At 41.0% G+C, this 18,666-nt stretch overlaps 1 protein-coding gene across 1 annotated transcript; it reads left to right on the plus strand.

The window, feature by feature from the left end:
* The first annotated feature begins 233 nt into the window (after positions 1–233).
* Positions 234–12,346, plus strand: mrpl55 (mitochondrial ribosomal protein L55). The gene is made up of 3 exons (XM_060829816.1): positions 234–286; positions 5,466–5,667; positions 11,335–12,346. The coding sequence occupies exons 1-3, from the start codon at positions 246–248 to the stop codon at positions 11,479–11,481; spliced, it is 390 nt and encodes a 129-aa protein (XP_060685799.1). The 5' UTR covers positions 234–245; the 3' UTR covers positions 11,482–12,346.
* The last annotated feature ends 6,320 nt before the right edge of the window (positions 12,347–18,666 follow it).

Raw genomic sequence — 18,666 nt, forward strand, 5'->3', positions numbered from 1 at the left:
TGTACCTAGAAAATACTTCCCGTTTCATAAATAACGAAAAAAACTGCTGACATAAAAATAAATCCGGATTCACAGCGTTATTTCTGCTTGAAAACGTCACCGGTTTCTGAAACGATGAAATAAACTCTATTCGATGCGGCCCTGGGTAAGTGTGGCCAAGGTTAGTGTCCGGGCGGAACCATTGTCCTGAGCCGCTGTTGTCCTGCCGACCCGCTCCGTGCGCTGAACACTTCCGGCTCGTGGAAATGGCGTCGGGGTGTATTGTGCGGCTTTGGCAGCCTGCGCTGTAAGTAATGAATGTCGGTTTAAAATCAACATTTCAAACATTTGTCATTGGACGGAGCAGAAGCAGCGCTTGTTGTACCCAGGCTGAGATGTGTCTGGGGTTATTATTTTTTTCACTTTGGGATTTGGCTGATTTTGCTGAAGCCCCTTTTGGATCAGGATTGACGCAGATTTATTTTTGGGACAGTCCTGTGCTTCTGTTTCACTTGGAAAATAAGCGGATTTGTTCTTATAAAGCGGCTGCCAATCACTTGAGGGTCAGAATTAATCTTGATGTGACTTCTTGCACGAAACTTTCTGAAAATTGTGGACCGTTATTGTCTCCTCGAGCAACTTTCTCTGGTTTTAAATGTCAACAGTGATTCTCTGAACACATCTGTGCAATGCAACTCCGTTTTTCTCCTCTAATAATTCCTTATCCCTATGTTTAATCTCTAGATCATTCCAATACACTTGAGAATCGTAAAGTTCCATAGCACGGAAACAGCTCCTTCGGCCCATCGTGTTCATACCATTCATCAAGCGCCTATCTACTGAAATTTCATTTTCCAGCAATGCCCTGTAGCCTTGTATGCTTTGTGTTTTTCATGCTTATTTAAATACTTCGTAAAATCTTGTGAGGGTTCCTACCTGAAAGAAATTGAGGACTGCAGACGCTGGAGATTAAAGTCGGGAGAGTGGTGTTGGTAAAACACAGCAGATCAGGCAGCATCTGAGGAGCAAAAGAGTTAACGTTTCGGTAAGCCTGAAGCAGCAACAACTGCTCCTTGGATGCTGCCTGACCTTCTGTGCTTTTCTAGTGCCCCACTTTTTAACTCTTTCTATCTATACCACCCTTTTAAGCAGTGAGTTACAGATAGCCCCCCCCCACCATCTGAGTGACTTACTTTTTTCTCTCAGTAGCTTTCGGAGCACCGCTCCTTCTGATGAAGCACCATCCAAAAGCTAGTGCCTCCACATAAACCTATTAGACTATAACCTGGTGTTATGTAATTTTTAACTTTGTCCACCTCAGTCCAACACCAGCACCTCCAGGTCATATACTCAATTTGTACAAATTGATTAGGTCCTCTCTTCAGCCTTCTCTGCTCTGAAGAATACAATCCCAAATTATACAGCCTACCTTTAAACTAAAATATTCAAGCCCAGGCAACATCTGATGAATCTCATCTCAAGTGTAAACCCATCCATCTTATAGTGCAATGACCAGAACTGCATGCATGCTACAGCTAATCAATATTTTACACACAACCTCCCTACTCTTGTATTCAGTGCCTTAACTAATAAAAACAAGTATCCCATGTGCTCTTTTTAATTGCCTTTTCTACTGTCCTGAAGCCTTCAAGGATGTATGGATATGCACATGAAGATCCCTCTGATTCTTTTTTGTTCCTAGGGTCCTAACATTCATTGTGCATTTGCTTATCTCGTTAGTCCTCCCAAAATCCACACCTTTTAGGATGAAATTCCATTTTCCACTGTTCTGCATACCTGATTAACCCATCTATATTGTCCTGTATTCTAAAGCTTGCTGCAGCACCAATTTTTATGTCATCTGCAAACCTAACTGAATAATATTCAACATGTGAATGTAGGAAATATAATGTGCACTACAAGTGGCAAGGGACCAGCCTCCCACCCTGCTGTATGCCACTAAGCCAATTTTGGAATCACTTTGCCAAATTACCATGGATTCATCTTTCTTACTTGACCAGTCTCTCATTCAATATCACATCAAAAGCCTTACTGAAGTCCATGTTGACAAAATCAACTGCGCTACCATCATGTACATACCTAGTCACCTCTGATGAAAAAGTTAATCAAATTTGTAAGACATGATTTCCCTTCTAATAGAGCCAGACTGATTATTTCTCCAGTGGAGAAAATTTCAGTCCATGAGACTTTTTCCAGCAGTTTCCCTGCTTTTGGTGTTGGACTCATTGATCTGTAGTTACCTGCTTTATCCCTATCAACCTTCTTGAATAATGGGACCACATTAGTTACCCTTCTGTTCAGGGCAATCTTCATTTGGCCAGTGAGGATTTGAAAGTTGTCAGAACCCCTTTGCCTTCCATAACAGCCTGTGATATATCTCATATGGGCCCAGGGATTTATCCATTTCTAAGCCGTCGGAAACTCTTAATACCGCCTCCCGCTCAATATTAATGTATTCAAGAATATCACAGTCCCTCTTCCGGATTTCTGTACCTGCATCACCTTTCTTTATAATGAATGAATATAATGAAGTAATCATTTTAAACCTAACCTTCATCTTCTGGCTCCACACAGGATGCCACAATGATCTTTAATGGCCACTACTCTTTCCCAGGTTATTTTCCTTCCCCTAATATGTATATAAGTCATCTTTGAACTTTCCTTTATTTTACTTCACTTTTTTTTCATGCCCCTTCTTTGTTCTTGCAATTTCTTTTTTAAGTAACTCCTTATTTTCAATACATCCTGTTGTTGGATTTCTGCTGTTTTGAGTCTTCAGAATCTGTTCTAAGCTAGCATTTGTTTCCTTTATCTAGTCCTATATATCCCCGGATATCTAAGACTCCCTGGACTTGTTGGTTCCAACTCTTCATATTTGTGGGAGTATATTGGCTCTGCACTCTCACTATAAACCTTTTGAATAGCTCTCACTGCTCTGATGTTGATTTTTGTACAAGTAACTTCTCCCTGTCCACTTTAGTTACGTCCAGCCTTACATTAAAATCAACCATCTCCAATTCAGAACCTTTATTTCTGGTCCACCTTTGCCTCTTCCATAATTACCTTAAATCTTAACTGAGTTATGGTCACTATTACTGAAATGCTCCTCTGCTAACACTCCCAACTGCTTCCTGGTTTAAAAAGCTTTCCTGGATATATTGTAAGAATAGCACCCCCTCTGAAACTTTCACATTTGTCTATCACATTTATGATAGGGTAAGAACAGTGGATTTCAACTTCCCCAATCATTTTCACATTTTGCTAAGATTTGCATGCATCTCCATTCTTCTGTCTTGCCCTGACTGTAGGGGAGTGGTGGCGTATAGTACAATCCCAGTAGTATGATTGCCCCCCCCCCCCTTGTTGATTTCAAGCTCCACACTTAGAGAACATAGAACCTTAAAGAACAGTGCAGGCCTTCGATGTTGCGCTGACTTATGGAACCAATCTGAAGCCCATCTATCCTACCCTATTCCATTTTCGTCCATATTTTTATCCAGTGACCATTTAAATGCCCTTAAAGTTGGCGACTCTACTACTGTTGCAGCCAGTGCATTCCACTCCCCATACTAGTTTCTGAGTAAAGAAACCACCTCTGACATCTGTCCTATATCTATCATCTTCAATTTAAAGCTATGTCCCTCGTGCTAGCAATCACCATTCGAGGAAAAAGAGTCTCATTTTCCGCCCTATCTGACCCTCTGATTATCTTAAATAAATCAGCTTTCAACCTTCTTTTCTCTAACGAAAACAGTCTCAAGTCTCTCAACCTTTCCTCATTAGACTATCCCTCCATACCAAGCAACATCCTAATAAATCTCCTCTGCACCCTTTCCAACACTTCCACATTCTTCCTATAATGCGGTGACCAGAACTGTACGCAATACTCCAAGTGCGGCCGCATCAGAGTTTTGTACAGCTGTAGCATGACCTTGTGGCTCCGAAACTCAATCCCTCTACCAATAAAAGCAACATGCCTTCTTAATAACCCTGTCAACCTGGGTGGCAACTTTCAGGGATCTGTGTACATGAACACCGAAATCTCTCTGCTTATCTACACTACCAAGAATCTTACCATTAGCCCAGTACTCTGTATTCCTGTTGCTCCTTCCAAAGTGAATCACCTCACACTTTTCCACATTAAACTCCATTTGCCACCTCTCAGCCCAGCTGTGCAACTTATCTATGTCCCTCTATAACTTGTAACATCTTTCAGCACTATCCACAAGTCCACCAACCTTCGTGTCATTCGCAGATTCAATAACCTATCCTTCTACACCCTCATCTCGGTCATTTATAAAAATGGCAAACAGCAGTGGCCCCAAAATAGATCCTTGCGGTACATCACTGGTAACTGAATGCTAGGATGAATATTTCCCATTAACCACCGACCTTTGAGGAGCTCCCAAAAATAGCGTGCCTCAGTATTACAATTATCAACTTTTTATCAATATTAAGACGCTCCCCTTTGCATGCCATCTCATTCTAAATCCCACTCTCCTGCACCAACTCTTCAACCACGATTGATTTGATCTGTTTGCCTATTCTTCTTTGAGGTCCTACCTTTCAATCTGCGTAAATTCTTGTTGCAGAAACTCATTCCTCTTTCTCATTTGTTTCTGTGTGAGCCGCAGCCTCCAACTGTTTACCTTCTCTCTTCAGCAGTTCAGTCACTAGGGAGGCAGCATATCCTGCAAAAACACTTTTCTGTACAATTCACTATTGAGAACCCTACCAATATTGTTCTTCCTCTCTATCTGCTCCTCCCCTGAGCAGTGAGTTCTGATTCCATTCCCTAGATGAGCTAACACATTCACCATTTTCCATAACAGGAAAGCTGTTTTTGGATGAGTCCCTGCCAGTTCCATTCTGTCTGGTGGTCACCCAGTCCTTCTGTCATTGCACTTCCATAATCTACAGGGTGACTGCATCTAAACATATCCACCTAACTCTGAGCTGCTTTGATGCACTGCAATACTTCCAGCCGATGCTCAAGCTCTGGAACCTGATGCTAAAGCTGGTCAAACCAATCACACTTTCTGCAGATGGGCTCATCCGGTCTGTTAGGAATGTCAGAAACTTCCTCCATATTGCAGATTGTGCAGAGATGGGCTTCTTTCATTAAAAATACCCTTACCCTGAATTTAAGTCAATTACAAAATTAGTTTAAAGCCACAGCTCTTGCTTTTCCTCAATGCAGATTGAAAGCGGAGAAAACAGTTGACCCGTTATGTACCAATCAGCTGTCCTATAGCATATTAATTGAAAGAAACATCTGAATTTTATTACGAGCTTAACTTGTTATGGAGGTGCTTTTGCAAGATGACTTATATGTGTAAATCTACAGCTAACATCATAACTGAACTTCGCACACAGGATTGATATGTTGTTGATTATGCATATGCTTCACCTATTTAAGTAATCATTGCTTTAAATTTATTAGTAAATGTTTTTGTTTTCATTAGTTCTTTACAGCTAAAAGCTTCTGAAAGGTTGCTCCCTGCTGTGTATCCTGTGCACAGCACATCCAGGCGGAACAATTCTAATCGAACTTCAGTCATTCGCTGTGGAAGACAGGTTTATGCTAGGCTATATCCTGTTCTGCTGGTTCGACCTGATGGATCCACTATCAATATCCGATACAAGGAACCTAAAAGAATTATTACAGTAAGGATGAGGGTTATTTTGTTTTTTGGGAGAGGTAGAAGGAAGCAATTTTGATCAAAACATCCACACTAATTGATTGTTTAAGTGCTTTAATGCTTCAAAGACAAATAATATGGTGGCATATAAGAGCAGATTTGTAATTTCATAACCTTCCTGTCAACATTTTAACTCTTCAAGCATTTTTGAAATGAATACTTTCTTAGGAAAAATATGAACGTTTTCTTCCATGTTCATGGGTTTTCCACATCAAAAATGAGCTCAGCAAGACAAGATGCTAACTATCTGAAATAATAGCTGAAAATGTGTTGCTGAAAAAGCGCAGCAGGTCAGGCAGCATCCAGGGAACAGGAGATTCGACGTTTTGGGCATAAGCCCTTCTCCTATCTGAAATAATAATAAAGGTAGAAACTGTGGAGAGGCAGATGTTGCATGACCTAATTAATTTTCCAGCTTTTTTTGTTCTTATTACCTTAAGTTAGAAATATATTCCTGGAACTGGTCATTTGAAAATAAGGGTGATGGCATGTATACATTGTTTTATTGTCTTCAGTTCTCTGTCTGAAGGCAGGTCCAAAGTTAGTGGAGGCAGTCACTCACTTATGAATGTGACTGTCGATGTGGAAATTCTGTGTCGCTGATCATGTGGACCCTTGTCTGGCTGATGAACCCAATCCTACAGCTGCATCTCTGACCACACATTTGTGTTTCCAGTAAAAGTGGAATTAACCCCTGGCCTTGAAATCACTGGCATTCTTTTCTCTGGTTCCTTTCCTGTACTTCTTCTTGCTAATGGGTGATCTCAGAGAATTGTGTCCCTTCATACAAGTTTTCTGCAACTTGGTTTCTTCTGAATGGAGATCTCTCACACATTAACATCCATGTTGCATTTCTTGAGTGGCCTCCTCTTGTTCAAGTGCCTTCCGTGAGCTAGATGAAGGTGATTAGTTTTGGCAATCAGAACTCGGACTAGCCCAGCGGAATTGGGTTTCGGATGATCATGGCCTTAATGTTGGTGCTATTGGTTGTTGTAAGGATGCTGATGTCAGTATGCCAGTCCTCTCAGCTGATGCAGAAATTCCACCTCAAACAGCGTTGCTGGTACTTAGCAAGTTCCTTAATGTTGCTTCTATGCATAGTCCAAGTTTTGGAGCCATGTGGAAGAGTTGAAAGATGACTACCTTATACACAAGAATCTTGATATCCACACATATGTCACTGTCATTAATGATTCATATCTTTACGTGTTCAAAGGCAGTGCACACAGATTGGATGCAAAGCTGAATTTCCATATTGATGTCAACCTTAAATGATTGGTAACTTCCCAGGTGGGGAAATAAGTAATTAAAATGGAAATGCTGGGCTAAGTGATGTATTGTACCTGCATGTTGTAGGAGTTGGTGGACCCCATTGTGGTTCACAGTGACTGGTTGTTTAAGGAAGTCTGGCTTAGAGTTTATGAGCTGGAATCTGAGTTTTGAACACTGTGACACACAGGGAGAGTTACCTGGATGTTGTGTTTTGGGAACAGCCACACCCTTACATTGACTTGCAGGGGAGGAGAAGAAAAGAGTAGTTGTAATCAAGGAGAGAATAGTCAGGGAAAAGATACTGTTCTCTGTATCCAGGATTGAGGGTCCTGATGGCTGCGTTGCCTGTCTGGCGCTCCATGTTCAGAATATCTCGTCAGGGCCACAGAAACTTGGAATGGGCGGGGAATGACTTCATTGTCATGGTTTGTGTAGGTACCGACGATTTATGTAGAAAGAGCTCTGCTGAGGGATTGCAAGCAGTTTGTTGCTAAATTAGAAAAACAGAACCAAAAATGTAGTAATCTCTGGATTATTACCTGAGCCACGGGTAAATAGCACAAGGTCAACAAAGTTAAAGAGTGTGATTCAAAGATTGATGTGGATGAAACCGGTTTGAATTCGTGGGATATTGGCACCAGTACTGGGAATGGAGGGATGGGATGGGCTCCACCTGAATCATGCTGAGACCAGAGACCTGGCGAATCGCATGACGAGGGCTTTAAACTAAATAATGTAGGGATGGGTGCAGTCGTATGAAAAATTACTGAAAAAGTTAGAGGGGAGTTCTCAGCAGAGGTTGTGAAAGTTTCCAGAACAACTAATTGGACAGAGAATAAGAAAAGGGTCAGGGACCTAACTTCAGGCACAGCAGACGAGGGAACAACTATGAAAAGGGGGACAGTCAATACAGGACTGTGGGTGTTGTACTTAAGTGCATACAGTATATGATAGAAGGTAAATTAGTTTGCCATTCAGAATGAAATTGGCAGGTATGCTGTTGTGCTGCAAGAGGATCAGGGCCAGGAAACACATTCTGTTGAACGGACAGGTGGATGCACAGAAGGGTGGGTTGTCTTGTTGGTAAGACATCAAATTAAATTGATAGCAAGAAGTGATATTGAGTTGGAAGACATGGAATGGTTAGAGTTGAGGAACCCCAAAGGTAAAAAGACCCCAATAGAAGTTGGAAGGCTGCCCAACAGTAGTCAGGAAGAAAATAAATGGGGCAATAGGAAAGGCATGTAATAAAGACTCTATTGCAGTAATCTAGGGGACTTCAATACGCAGTAGAACAAGATAATTAGGTTGGTAATGGATCTCACAAAAAGGAACATGTGAAATGTCTATGTTATGGTTCTTTGGAGCAGTTGGTGGTAGATCACGCGAGAAAACAGGCAATTTGGTGATGTATAATAAGGCAGTGCTTGTTCACTGCTTTTCATCATTTATATAAATAATTTGGATTTGAAAGTAGGAGGAATGGTTAGTAAGTTTGCAGATGACCCCAAAATTGGAAGTGGAATGGCCAGCGAAGAAGATTACCTCAGATTACAATAGAGTCTTTATCAAATGGGCCAAGGAGTGGCAGATAGTTTAATTTAGATAAATGTGGGATGTGTATTTTGCAAAGGCAAAACAGGGCAGAACTTGTACATTTAATAGTACAATCCTGGGAAGTGTTGCTGAACAAAGAGACCTTTGAGTGTAAGTTCATAGATCCTTGAAAGTGAAGCCGCGGTAGATAGGATACTGAAGAAAGTGTTTGGTATGCTTTCCTTTATTGGTCAGAGCACTGAGTACAGGAGTTGCAGCTGTACAGGACATTGGAATATAGTGTGCAATTCTGGTCTCCCTCCTTTCGGAATGATGTTGTAAAACTTGAGAATATTCGGAAAATATTTACGAGGGTGTTGCCAGTGTTGGAGGGTTTGAGCTATAAGGAAAGGCAGAATAGACTGGGGCTATTTTCCATGGAGTGATGGATGTTGAGGGGTGACCTTACGAAGGTTTATAAAATCGTGAGGAGCATGGACAGGGTGACTCAGCAAGGTCAGTGGAGTCCACAACAAGAGGGCATAGGTTTCAGGTGAGAAGAAAAAGATTTAGAAGGGAAACTTTTTCACAAAAAAGGTAGTGCATGTATGGAATGAGCTGCCAGGGTAAGTGGTGGAGGCCGGTACGATTACAACACTTAAAAGGTAACTGGATGGATATATGAATAGGAAGGGTACAAAGGGAAAGCAGCCAAATGGTGGCAAATTGGACTAGACTTATTGGTTGGCAGGAATGAGTGGATCAAAGAGTCTGTTTTCATGCTGTGTGGCTCTATGACTCTGTTTGATTAAGGAGCTTAAGGTGAAGGGAAGTGACCATAATATGATCAAAATCACCCTGCAGTTTGAAAGGGAGAAGTTTGAATCAGATGTAATGGTATTACAATTAAGTAAAGGTAACTACAAAGAAATGAAGAAGGTGCTGACCAAAGTTGATTGGAAGGGGAATCTATAGTGGAGCTGCAATGGCAGAAGTTTCCAGGGGTAATTCAAGAGGCACAGCAGAAATTTCCGGAGGAAGAAGTGGAGGACGAGATATGGCTGACAAGGGAAGGTCAGGGACAGCATAAAAGCTAAAGAAGAAGTGTCCAATGTAGTGAAGGTTCATGGGAAGCCAGAGAATTGGGAAACCTTTAAAAACCAGCAGGGGTAATTAAAAAATCAGTAAGAGGGGAGAAGATGAAATATGAGGATAAGTTGGCTAGCAATAGTAAGTATGATTACAAGTGTTTATTTTTTAGATATTTAAAAGGTAAAAAAAAAGACAAGAGTGGACAATAGGCCGCTGGAAAATGAGGCTGGAGAAGTTGTATTGAACAACAAAGAAATGGTGGAGGAACTGAATAGGTACTTTGCATTACTTTTCACAGTGGAGGACACCAGCATACCGGAACTTCAGGAGAGTCAGAGGGCAGAGGTAACTGTTGTGGTCATCACTAAGAAGAAGGTGCTGGGGAAACTGAAAGGTATGAAGGTGGATAAATCATCTAGACTAGATGGACTTCATAACAAATTTTTGAACAAGATAGCAGAGGAGATTGTAGAGGCATTAGTGGTGATCTTTCAGGAATCACTGGAGTCAGGGAAGGTTCCACCAGACTGGAAAATGGCTCAAGTAACACCCTTGTTTAAGAAGGGAGGGAGACAGAAGATAGGAAACCATAGCTTGGTTAGCCTGACCTCTGTTGTTGGTAAGATTTTACAGTCTGTTATCGAGATGAGACTGTAAAGTACTTGAAAGTGCATGGTAAAACAGGGCTTCATTAAAGTTGGGGTGAGGGTGGGAGTTTGGGGTCATGCCTGACCAAGCTGTTAGAATTCTTTGGAGGTAACAAACAAGTTAAACAAAGGAGAGCTAGTGAACATGAACTGCTTGGATTACCAGAAGCCCTTTGACAAGGTGTTGCATAGGAGGCTGCTAAATAAGAGAAGTGCCCATGGTGTTAGGGGCAAGGTACTGGCTAGAGCACTGGTTGACTGACAGAAGGCATCAGGTAGAGATAAAGGGGTCTTTTTTAGGGTGGGAGCTGGTGACTACTGGAATTCAACAATGGTCTATGTTAGGACCACAACTATCCACACTGTACAATTAACAATCTGGACAAAGTAACTAAGGGCACTGTTCCTAAGTTTACAGATTACACTGCCCTCTCCCTACAATTACATCAGACACATGGTCTCTATTTTAAACAAGACTTCAATTTTCCAGAGTTAATGTGACAGTCCATTACTGCTAAGTTACTGTACTCTATCTAAACACACCTATTCCTTCATTCAATTTCATTTAACTATATTTTGACTAAACCAGCAAATTTTAGATTCATATCTCCACAGTCTTAGTTTTGACATTTTTAATTGACTTAGCATTAACAGCTTTTGAGGAAACAATTCAGCAGTGGTGTTCATTTTGCTTGAAGGTGCTTATTGATTCCACCTTGAATGGTTGTGCTTTAATTTCAAGTTTATGTTCCTTTGTTCTGGATTTCCCCACTTGTTAAATTACTTTAAGACATATTTCATCTTCTATCATTAAAGCTTTCTTCAAGGTAAAGGTGAAATCAGATATAAATAATTGTTTCATTGGTAATAAAGCTTCTTGCTCTTCCTACAGTAATCATTCATCATCATTTCAAAATCGTACAAGCTTTTCATATTCTATCTCTAAAACCAAAACATGTTTTGATCACTTGTAGTATGTGCTGAGGCAGATAGAAAAACAGGCAATTATGAGCTGATGCATTTCATCAGTATATCCATATTGTTTGAAAACCATTTCTTGAATATAATTAACTGATTTGTTACAGATGCCAGTCGATGTTTCCCTTCTGCCAGAAGCTGAACGGAAAGCAAGAATGCGCAAACGTGATCCCAAGAGAACCAGGATGAAAGAGGAGCAATTTGAAGATGAATTTAAAATTGACGATTATAGCAAATTCTGGAAGAAAAAGTGACCTTCAGGATTTTGAATTCAGAAATGCAGAACTGTCACCAGACTGCATGACTGGCGCTGACATCAGTGAAACCTTGACTGTTGTACACTGCACATATTACTATTGCGTTTTCACTGATGAATAGTAATCTTATTTGTATGTTTGTATCCACTTGTGTTCTTGACTCAAAATGTCACCAGGAATAAATCCTGTTTTTATTTCTTTTTATCTCTAAGATGATATGGCTTAAATGCTAGGAGAAAATATTTTCCTGTTAACTAGACTTCCCCCATCATCACCATACACAACTATTCTGTACTTGCAATGCCTGGCTGCGCTTATATAGATATATTGGTTATTTTGAGAACATTTAACCACATTTGAGTTTTATGTTAGACATTTATTATCTTATTCATGGAATATTTATTCTGGCAGATTACAAGTACTTCCATTCAATGATAATTATCCTAGGAATGGAATGATATTTGCCACAATCTGAAATGAACAAGTAGTTGGGGTTGTACTAAACATAAAATCCTTACATTTTGAAATTGGATCTGTCATTTGAATGTAAAATCCATGGCTACAATGTTCATTCCAGGACAGAGTACTTCTGAGTGGTTTTACCTTCATATTTTAGGTCGTGCTGCATTTAAAATAGTGACTATGATTTAAACTGTAGGAAAAAGTGGATTAGTAACAGTTTGAATTACCAATGTGTGCACTAACTCATTCGAGAGATGTATTATGCATTGATAGTTCTAATATAACAGAACAGTTCCATTTTTGTATGATCTCGTCATAAGAAAATAGCCAGGCCATGTAAACTAATGGGGCACGAATTGTGTTGTAGCCAATAAAGAAAAGGAAAGTTCGCATTCTAAAATTAACGGTTGAAATTCTTCAATTGCATTAAAGCCTATTTGCATTTAAGAAACTAGCATTATAGCAGAACTGACTGTGTATATTCTGGATCAGATGCTGAAGTTAGGACTTAACCACCTGTCTAACTCCAGTGATCTGAGCACACAGATTTTCAATCAGGCTAACCTAGGAAATATGACTTATCAAAAGAATATTTTGTCATCCTTGGCCCTAGACAAAGACTAAAACTTTACCTGTTTCTTTTGTCATGAGAAGCCACAGGATGAAACAGCATGCAATCCTACAGCTTCAACTTTCGAAAGGAATGGAGTTTAGATGTAGGGATAGAAAAAGCACCCAGGAGTTAGCTTTTCTAGGAACCTTATTTTTGCTGCAATAGGTCAATTTATGACCTACGTATTGTTCTGCTATAGCATGAATTTGCTACAACACGATTGACAAATTGGGGAGACTGTTTCTAAAGGACAAAGTTTTAAAATGTGTGGCTATAACATGATTATAAAGTGCAATTTCTATATAACACAAGGTTACACAAGAACGCAGCTATTGCGTTATAGAAGTACCTAAAACTGGCTCCAAGTTAAAGTCACGACTCATATGTCAGAGATCAAGATCAGAATTGATTTAATTTGTGAAACAATAGAGGCACCATTACATGTTTGGATTTATGTCATCCATTGATTAGGTTTATGGAATAATTTTGTCTGGAAGTTACAAACATACGATAAATGAGAATAATTATAATGGGAGACTTCACTCATCCTTTGACTCAGATTATAATAATGTAAAGGGCAGAGGTGGGAAGAGTTTCTGGAAGTGTGTTCAAGAGAGATTTCTGGATCAGAATATTTCTGGTCTAATGGGGAAGGAGACGTTCAGTCTAGCTGTAGTGAATGAGGTCACATGAATCAAATGTTAGTGGAGGCACAGTAGAAGCACATTTGTGAGCTAGTGCTCAAAGTATCATGTTGCTATGGAACAGGACAAGGTGCAATGCAGAACGACAAAAATTAATTGATGGAAGATTATTTTCAATAAGGTCAGAAAAAAACCTAGCTGAGGTGAATCAGATTCCAAGATTGGCAACAGAACAATGGACTCTCTTAAAATAGGAGCTAGTTTTACATCATGACAAGGGAGAGCAGGCAGATAAGCAAAACCAGAACTTCGAAGATAACAAATGAGAGAGATAGTAAAATGAAGCAGAAAAATTGTCGAAGACATGTCAGCTTGATAATACAAGTGAGATCCAGGCCGAATATAGAAGATGAAATGAGAAAAGTGGAGAGGATCAGACAGACTGGTGATGTAACATAGAAGGAAATCCCAAAGTCCTCAAAATCCATTTAGGTAATAAAAGGCAGTAAACGGCCTTAAAATCAGTCTGCAGTGGTGAGTAGAGTAGGTTCTTTCTTGATTATATGTTTTATTGAGCTACATCTCTTGGTTAAACTTAAAATATAAGCCATAACTATTAATTTAAGCTGGGGCAGTGTTGTAGAGGGATAAGACAGTGCTATTTTCTGGGTCTGTAGATTGAAAGAAGCAACAATGGCCCTTAGTAGAATGATATGCTTATATTGTCAGATGTGGGGGTTTCGGGAGAGTTTACGGGTTACTGAGGATTATATCTGCAATAAATGCCGTTGGTTGCGAATCCTATCAGATCAGTTGGAGAGGCAATCAGGAATTTACAAGAGCAAGAGGATGTGATGGATGGCAGTTACAGGAAGGGGGGGGAAAGGTCTCAGATACAGTCACGTAGGTGGGTTAACTCCAGGAAAGATAAGAGAGGCAGATAGTGCAGGAGCCTTCTGTGGCTATCCACAGAAGGTCTAACAGGGAAGGCAGATGAACTCAGGGCATGGCTAGGAATATGGGACTGGGATATCATAGCAATTACAGAAACGTGTCTCAGGGATGGACAGGACTGGCAGCTTTTAATGTTCCAGGATACGAATGCAACAGGAAGGACAGAAAGGGAGGCAAGAGAGGAGAGGGAGTAGCGTTTTTGATAAGGGATAGCATTACAGTTGTACTTAGGGAGGATATTCTTGGAAATACATCCAGGGAAGTTATTTGGGTGGAACTGAGAAATAAGAAAGGGATGATCACCTTATTGGGATTATAATTTAGACCCCCTAAGAGGGAAATTGAGAAACAGATTTGTAAGGAGATCTCAGTTATCTGTAAAAATAATAGGGTGGTTATGGTAGGAGATTTTAACTTTCCAAACATAGACTGGAACTGCCATAGTGTTAAGGGTTTAGATGGAGAGGAATTTGTTAAGTGTGTACAAGAAAAAGATCCGATTCAGTATGTGGATGTACCTACTAGAGAAGATGCAAAACTTGACCTACTCTTGGGAAATAAGGCAGGGCAGGTGACTGAGATGTCAGTGGGGAGTACTTTGGGGCCAGGGACCATGATTCTATTCGTTTTAAAATAATGATGGAAAAGGATAGACCAGATCTAAAAGTTGAAGTCCTAAATTGGAGAAAGGCCAATTTTGACGGTATTAGCAAAAACTTCCGAAAGCTGATTGGAGGTAGATGTTCGCAGGTAAAGGGACGGCTGGAAAATGGGAAGCCTTCAGAAATGAGATAACAAGAATCTAAAGAATGTATATTCCTGTTAGGGTTAAAGGAAAGGCTGGTAGGTATAGGGAATGCTGGATGACAAAAGAAATTGAGGGTTTGGTTCAGAAATAGAAGGAAGCATATGTCAGGAATACACGGGATAAATCAAGTGAATCCTTCAAACAGTATAAAGGCAGTTGGAGTATATTTAAGAGGGAAATCAGGAGGGCAATAAGGGGACATAAGATAGCTTTGGCAAATAGAGTTAAGGAGAATTCAAAGGGTTTTTATAAATACATTAAGGACAAAAGAGTAACTAGGGGGAAAAAGGGCCCCTCAAAGATCAGCAAAGCGGCCTTTGTGTGGAGCTGCAGGAGATGGGGGAGATATTAAATGAGTATTTTGCATCAGTATTTACTGTGAAAAAGGATATGGAAGATATAGAATGTAGGGAAATAGATGGTGACATCTTGAAAAATGTCCATCTTACAGAGGAGGAAGTGCTGGGTGTCTTGGAATGCAAAAAAAGTGGATAAATTCCCAGGACCTGATCAGATGTATCCTAGCACTCTGTGGGAAGCTAGGGAAGTGATTGTTCTGCCTCTTACTGAGATATTTAGATCATCAATAGTCACAGGTGAGGTGCCAGAAGACTGGAGGTTGGCTAATGTGGTTCCACTGTTTAAGAAAGGTGCAAAGGACAAGCCAGGGAACTATAGACCAGTGAGCCTGACATCGGTGGTGGGCAAGTTTTTGGAGGGAATCCTGAGGGACAGGACGTACATGTATTTGAAAAGGCAAGGACTAATTAGGGATAGTCAACATGGCTTTATGCATGGGAAATCATGTCTCACAAACTTGATTTGAGTTTTTTGAAGAAGTAGCAAAGAGGATTGATAAGGGGAGAGTGATCTGCATGTGATCTATATGGACTTCAGTAAGGCAGTCGACAAGGTTCCCCATGGGAGACTGGTGAGCAAGGTTAGATCTCATGGAATACAGGAAGAACTCGCCATTTGGATACAGATCTGGCTCAAAGGTAGAAAGTAGAGGCTGGTGGTGGAGGGTTGTTTTTCAGACTGGAGGCCTGTGACCAGTGGAGTGCCACAAGGATCGGTGCTGGATCCACTACTTTTCATCATTTATAAAAATGATTTGGATATGAACATAAGAGGTACAGTTAGTAAATTTGCTGATGACACTAAAATTGGAGGTTTAGTGGATAGCGATGAATGTTACCTCAGATTATAATGGGATTTTGATCAGATGCGCCAATAGACCGAGAAGTGGCAGATGGAGTTTAATTCAGATAAATGTGAGATGCTGCATTTTGGGAAAGCAAATCTTAGCAGGACTTAGACACTTAATGGTAGGGTCCTAGGGAGTGTTGCTGAACAAAGAGACCTTGGAGTGCAGGATCATAGCTCCTTGAAAGTGGAGTCGCAGTTAGATAGGATAGTGAAGAAGGCGTTTGGTATACTTACCTTTATTGGTCAAAGTATTGAGTACAGAAGTTGGGAGGTCATGTTGTGGCTGTACAGGACATTGTTTCGGCCACTGTTGGAATATTGTGTGCAGTTCCTGGTCTCTTTCCTATCGGAAAGATGTTGTGAAACTTGAATGGGTTCAGAAAAGACTTACAAGGATGTTGCCACGGTTGAAGGATTTGAGCTATAGGGAGAGGCTGAACAGGCTGGGGCTGTTTTCCCTTGAGCATCGGAGGCTGAGGGGGGACCTAATAGAGGTTTATAAAATCATGAGTGGCATGGACAGGATAAATAGATAAAGTCTTTTCCCTGGGTGGGGGAGTCCAGAACTAGAGGGCATAGGTTTAGGGTGAGAGGGGAAAGATATAAAAGAGACCTAAGTGCCAACTTTTTCACTCAGAGGGTGGTACGTGTATAGAATGAACTGCCAGAGGAAGTGGTGGAAGCTAGTACAATTGCAACATTTAAAAAGCATCTTGTTGGGTATACGAATAGGATGGGTTTGGAGGGATATGGGCCAGGTGCTGGCAGGTGGGCCAGGATTGGATTGGGCTATCTGGTCGGAAGGGATGAGTTAGACTGAAGGGTCTGTTTCAATGCTGTACATCTCTATGACTCTATGACTCTCTGTGCAACATTAGATACCCAGCCTGTAGTACCTCAACATTGGCATTGTATTCACTAACACAAAAACAGAAATTGCTGAAGAAATTCAGCAGGTCTGGTAGCATCTGTGACGAGACAGCAGACCAGAACTGATAGCTGCTCAGCAAACATGATACTTATACTGAAGATGAAGCTGGGGGAGAGGTGAGTGAATAAATGGAGATGAAGCTGGGAAGAGAGAGGGAGATATGAAAGGGGTAGGTAAACAAAGGGATTATGGATAGCAGGCCAGGACTGAAGAGAAGCTGAGTAAGTGATAATGAGAGCTGACAAGGCAGAGAATGATTTGGCTGTGCTGAAAGCAGTTCATTTTCCTAAGTGGAAAATGAGATGCTGTCCTTTGAATTTGCATTGAGCCTCGCTGGAACACTGCAGCAGACCTATGACTAGAATGTTGCTGTAGAATACAGTGATGTGCTGAAGTAGCAGGCAACTGGAAGTTTGGGGTCATTTTTACTGGCAGGATGTAGGTATTCCACAGAGCATTCATCTAGTCTGCACTTTGTCTTCCCAATGTACAGGAGATCGCATTGAGAGCAGTGAATACAGCACACTAGATTGAATGAATACAGGCAAATCGCTACTTCAGATGGAAGGTGTGTCTGGGACACTGGATAGTGAGGAGAGAGAAAGTAAGCGAGTAGGAGTTAGTCCTTCTGTGGTTGCAGGGGCAGATACCACAGGGCTGTGAGAGCATGTTGGGAGTGGAGGAAGAATGGATCAGCGTGTCCTGGAGGGAACAGTCCTTGTGGAAGGCTGACAAAGGAGGGAGGGAGGAGGGAGGGAAGGGGTGGGGGATAAGAGTCTGGTGCCTTTTTCTCCTTTAACTCCTCTCACTTTCTTCAGATTAAAGAACAACACCTAATTTTCCTCTTGGTCTCTAGGATTCAACATTGAGTTCAATAACTTCAATGTTTTTACCCGCCTTGGTCCTGTCATGAATGGGTTGTTTCCAGCACAGCAATGCCATTCTCTGCCTTGTCAGCTCTCATTATCACTTGTTCAGCTTCTCTTCTGTCCTGGTCTGCTGTCCTTGAAGGGCTTTTGCCTGAAACGTCGATTTTCCTGCTCCTTGGATGCTGCCTGACCTGCTGTGCTTTTCCAGCACCACTCTAATCTAGACTCTGGTTTCCAGCATCTGCAGTCCTTGTTTTTACCTACTTTATCCTTTGGTTTGCCTACCCCCCTTTTATATCTCTCTTCCTCTGGGCTCCATCTCCACATATCCGCTCACCTCTTCCCCCTACCACAATCACACTCTACCCATCCCCTCCACACCTCTCCCCCAAGCCTCACAACTTCACTGTCAACAGAAATACCACATTTTCGTGGCTGCTTTCAGTTTTGATGTAGTCAGCAGGCTCAAAACATTTTCTGCTTTCTCCACCCAGAAGCTATGAGACTTACTGAGTTTCACTAGCAAGTTTCTGTTTTTTTGTTTCAGATCTCTAGCATCCACAGTTCTTTGTTTTATTGTTGTAATCACTAGTTGTTTGATTCAAGTGAAAGTTGCTTTTTGTTCTGTGCTCCAATAGCACTGCACACCCCTTGCAGTGAGCTTCAATAGGGCTTCTCACACTGATGACAAA

Source organism: Hemiscyllium ocellatum, chromosome 9 (genome assembly GCF_020745735.1).
Source record: "Hemiscyllium ocellatum isolate sHemOce1 chromosome 9, sHemOce1.pat.X.cur, whole genome shotgun sequence".
Classification (NCBI taxonomy): domain Eukaryota; kingdom Metazoa; phylum Chordata; class Chondrichthyes; order Orectolobiformes; family Hemiscylliidae; genus Hemiscyllium; species Hemiscyllium ocellatum.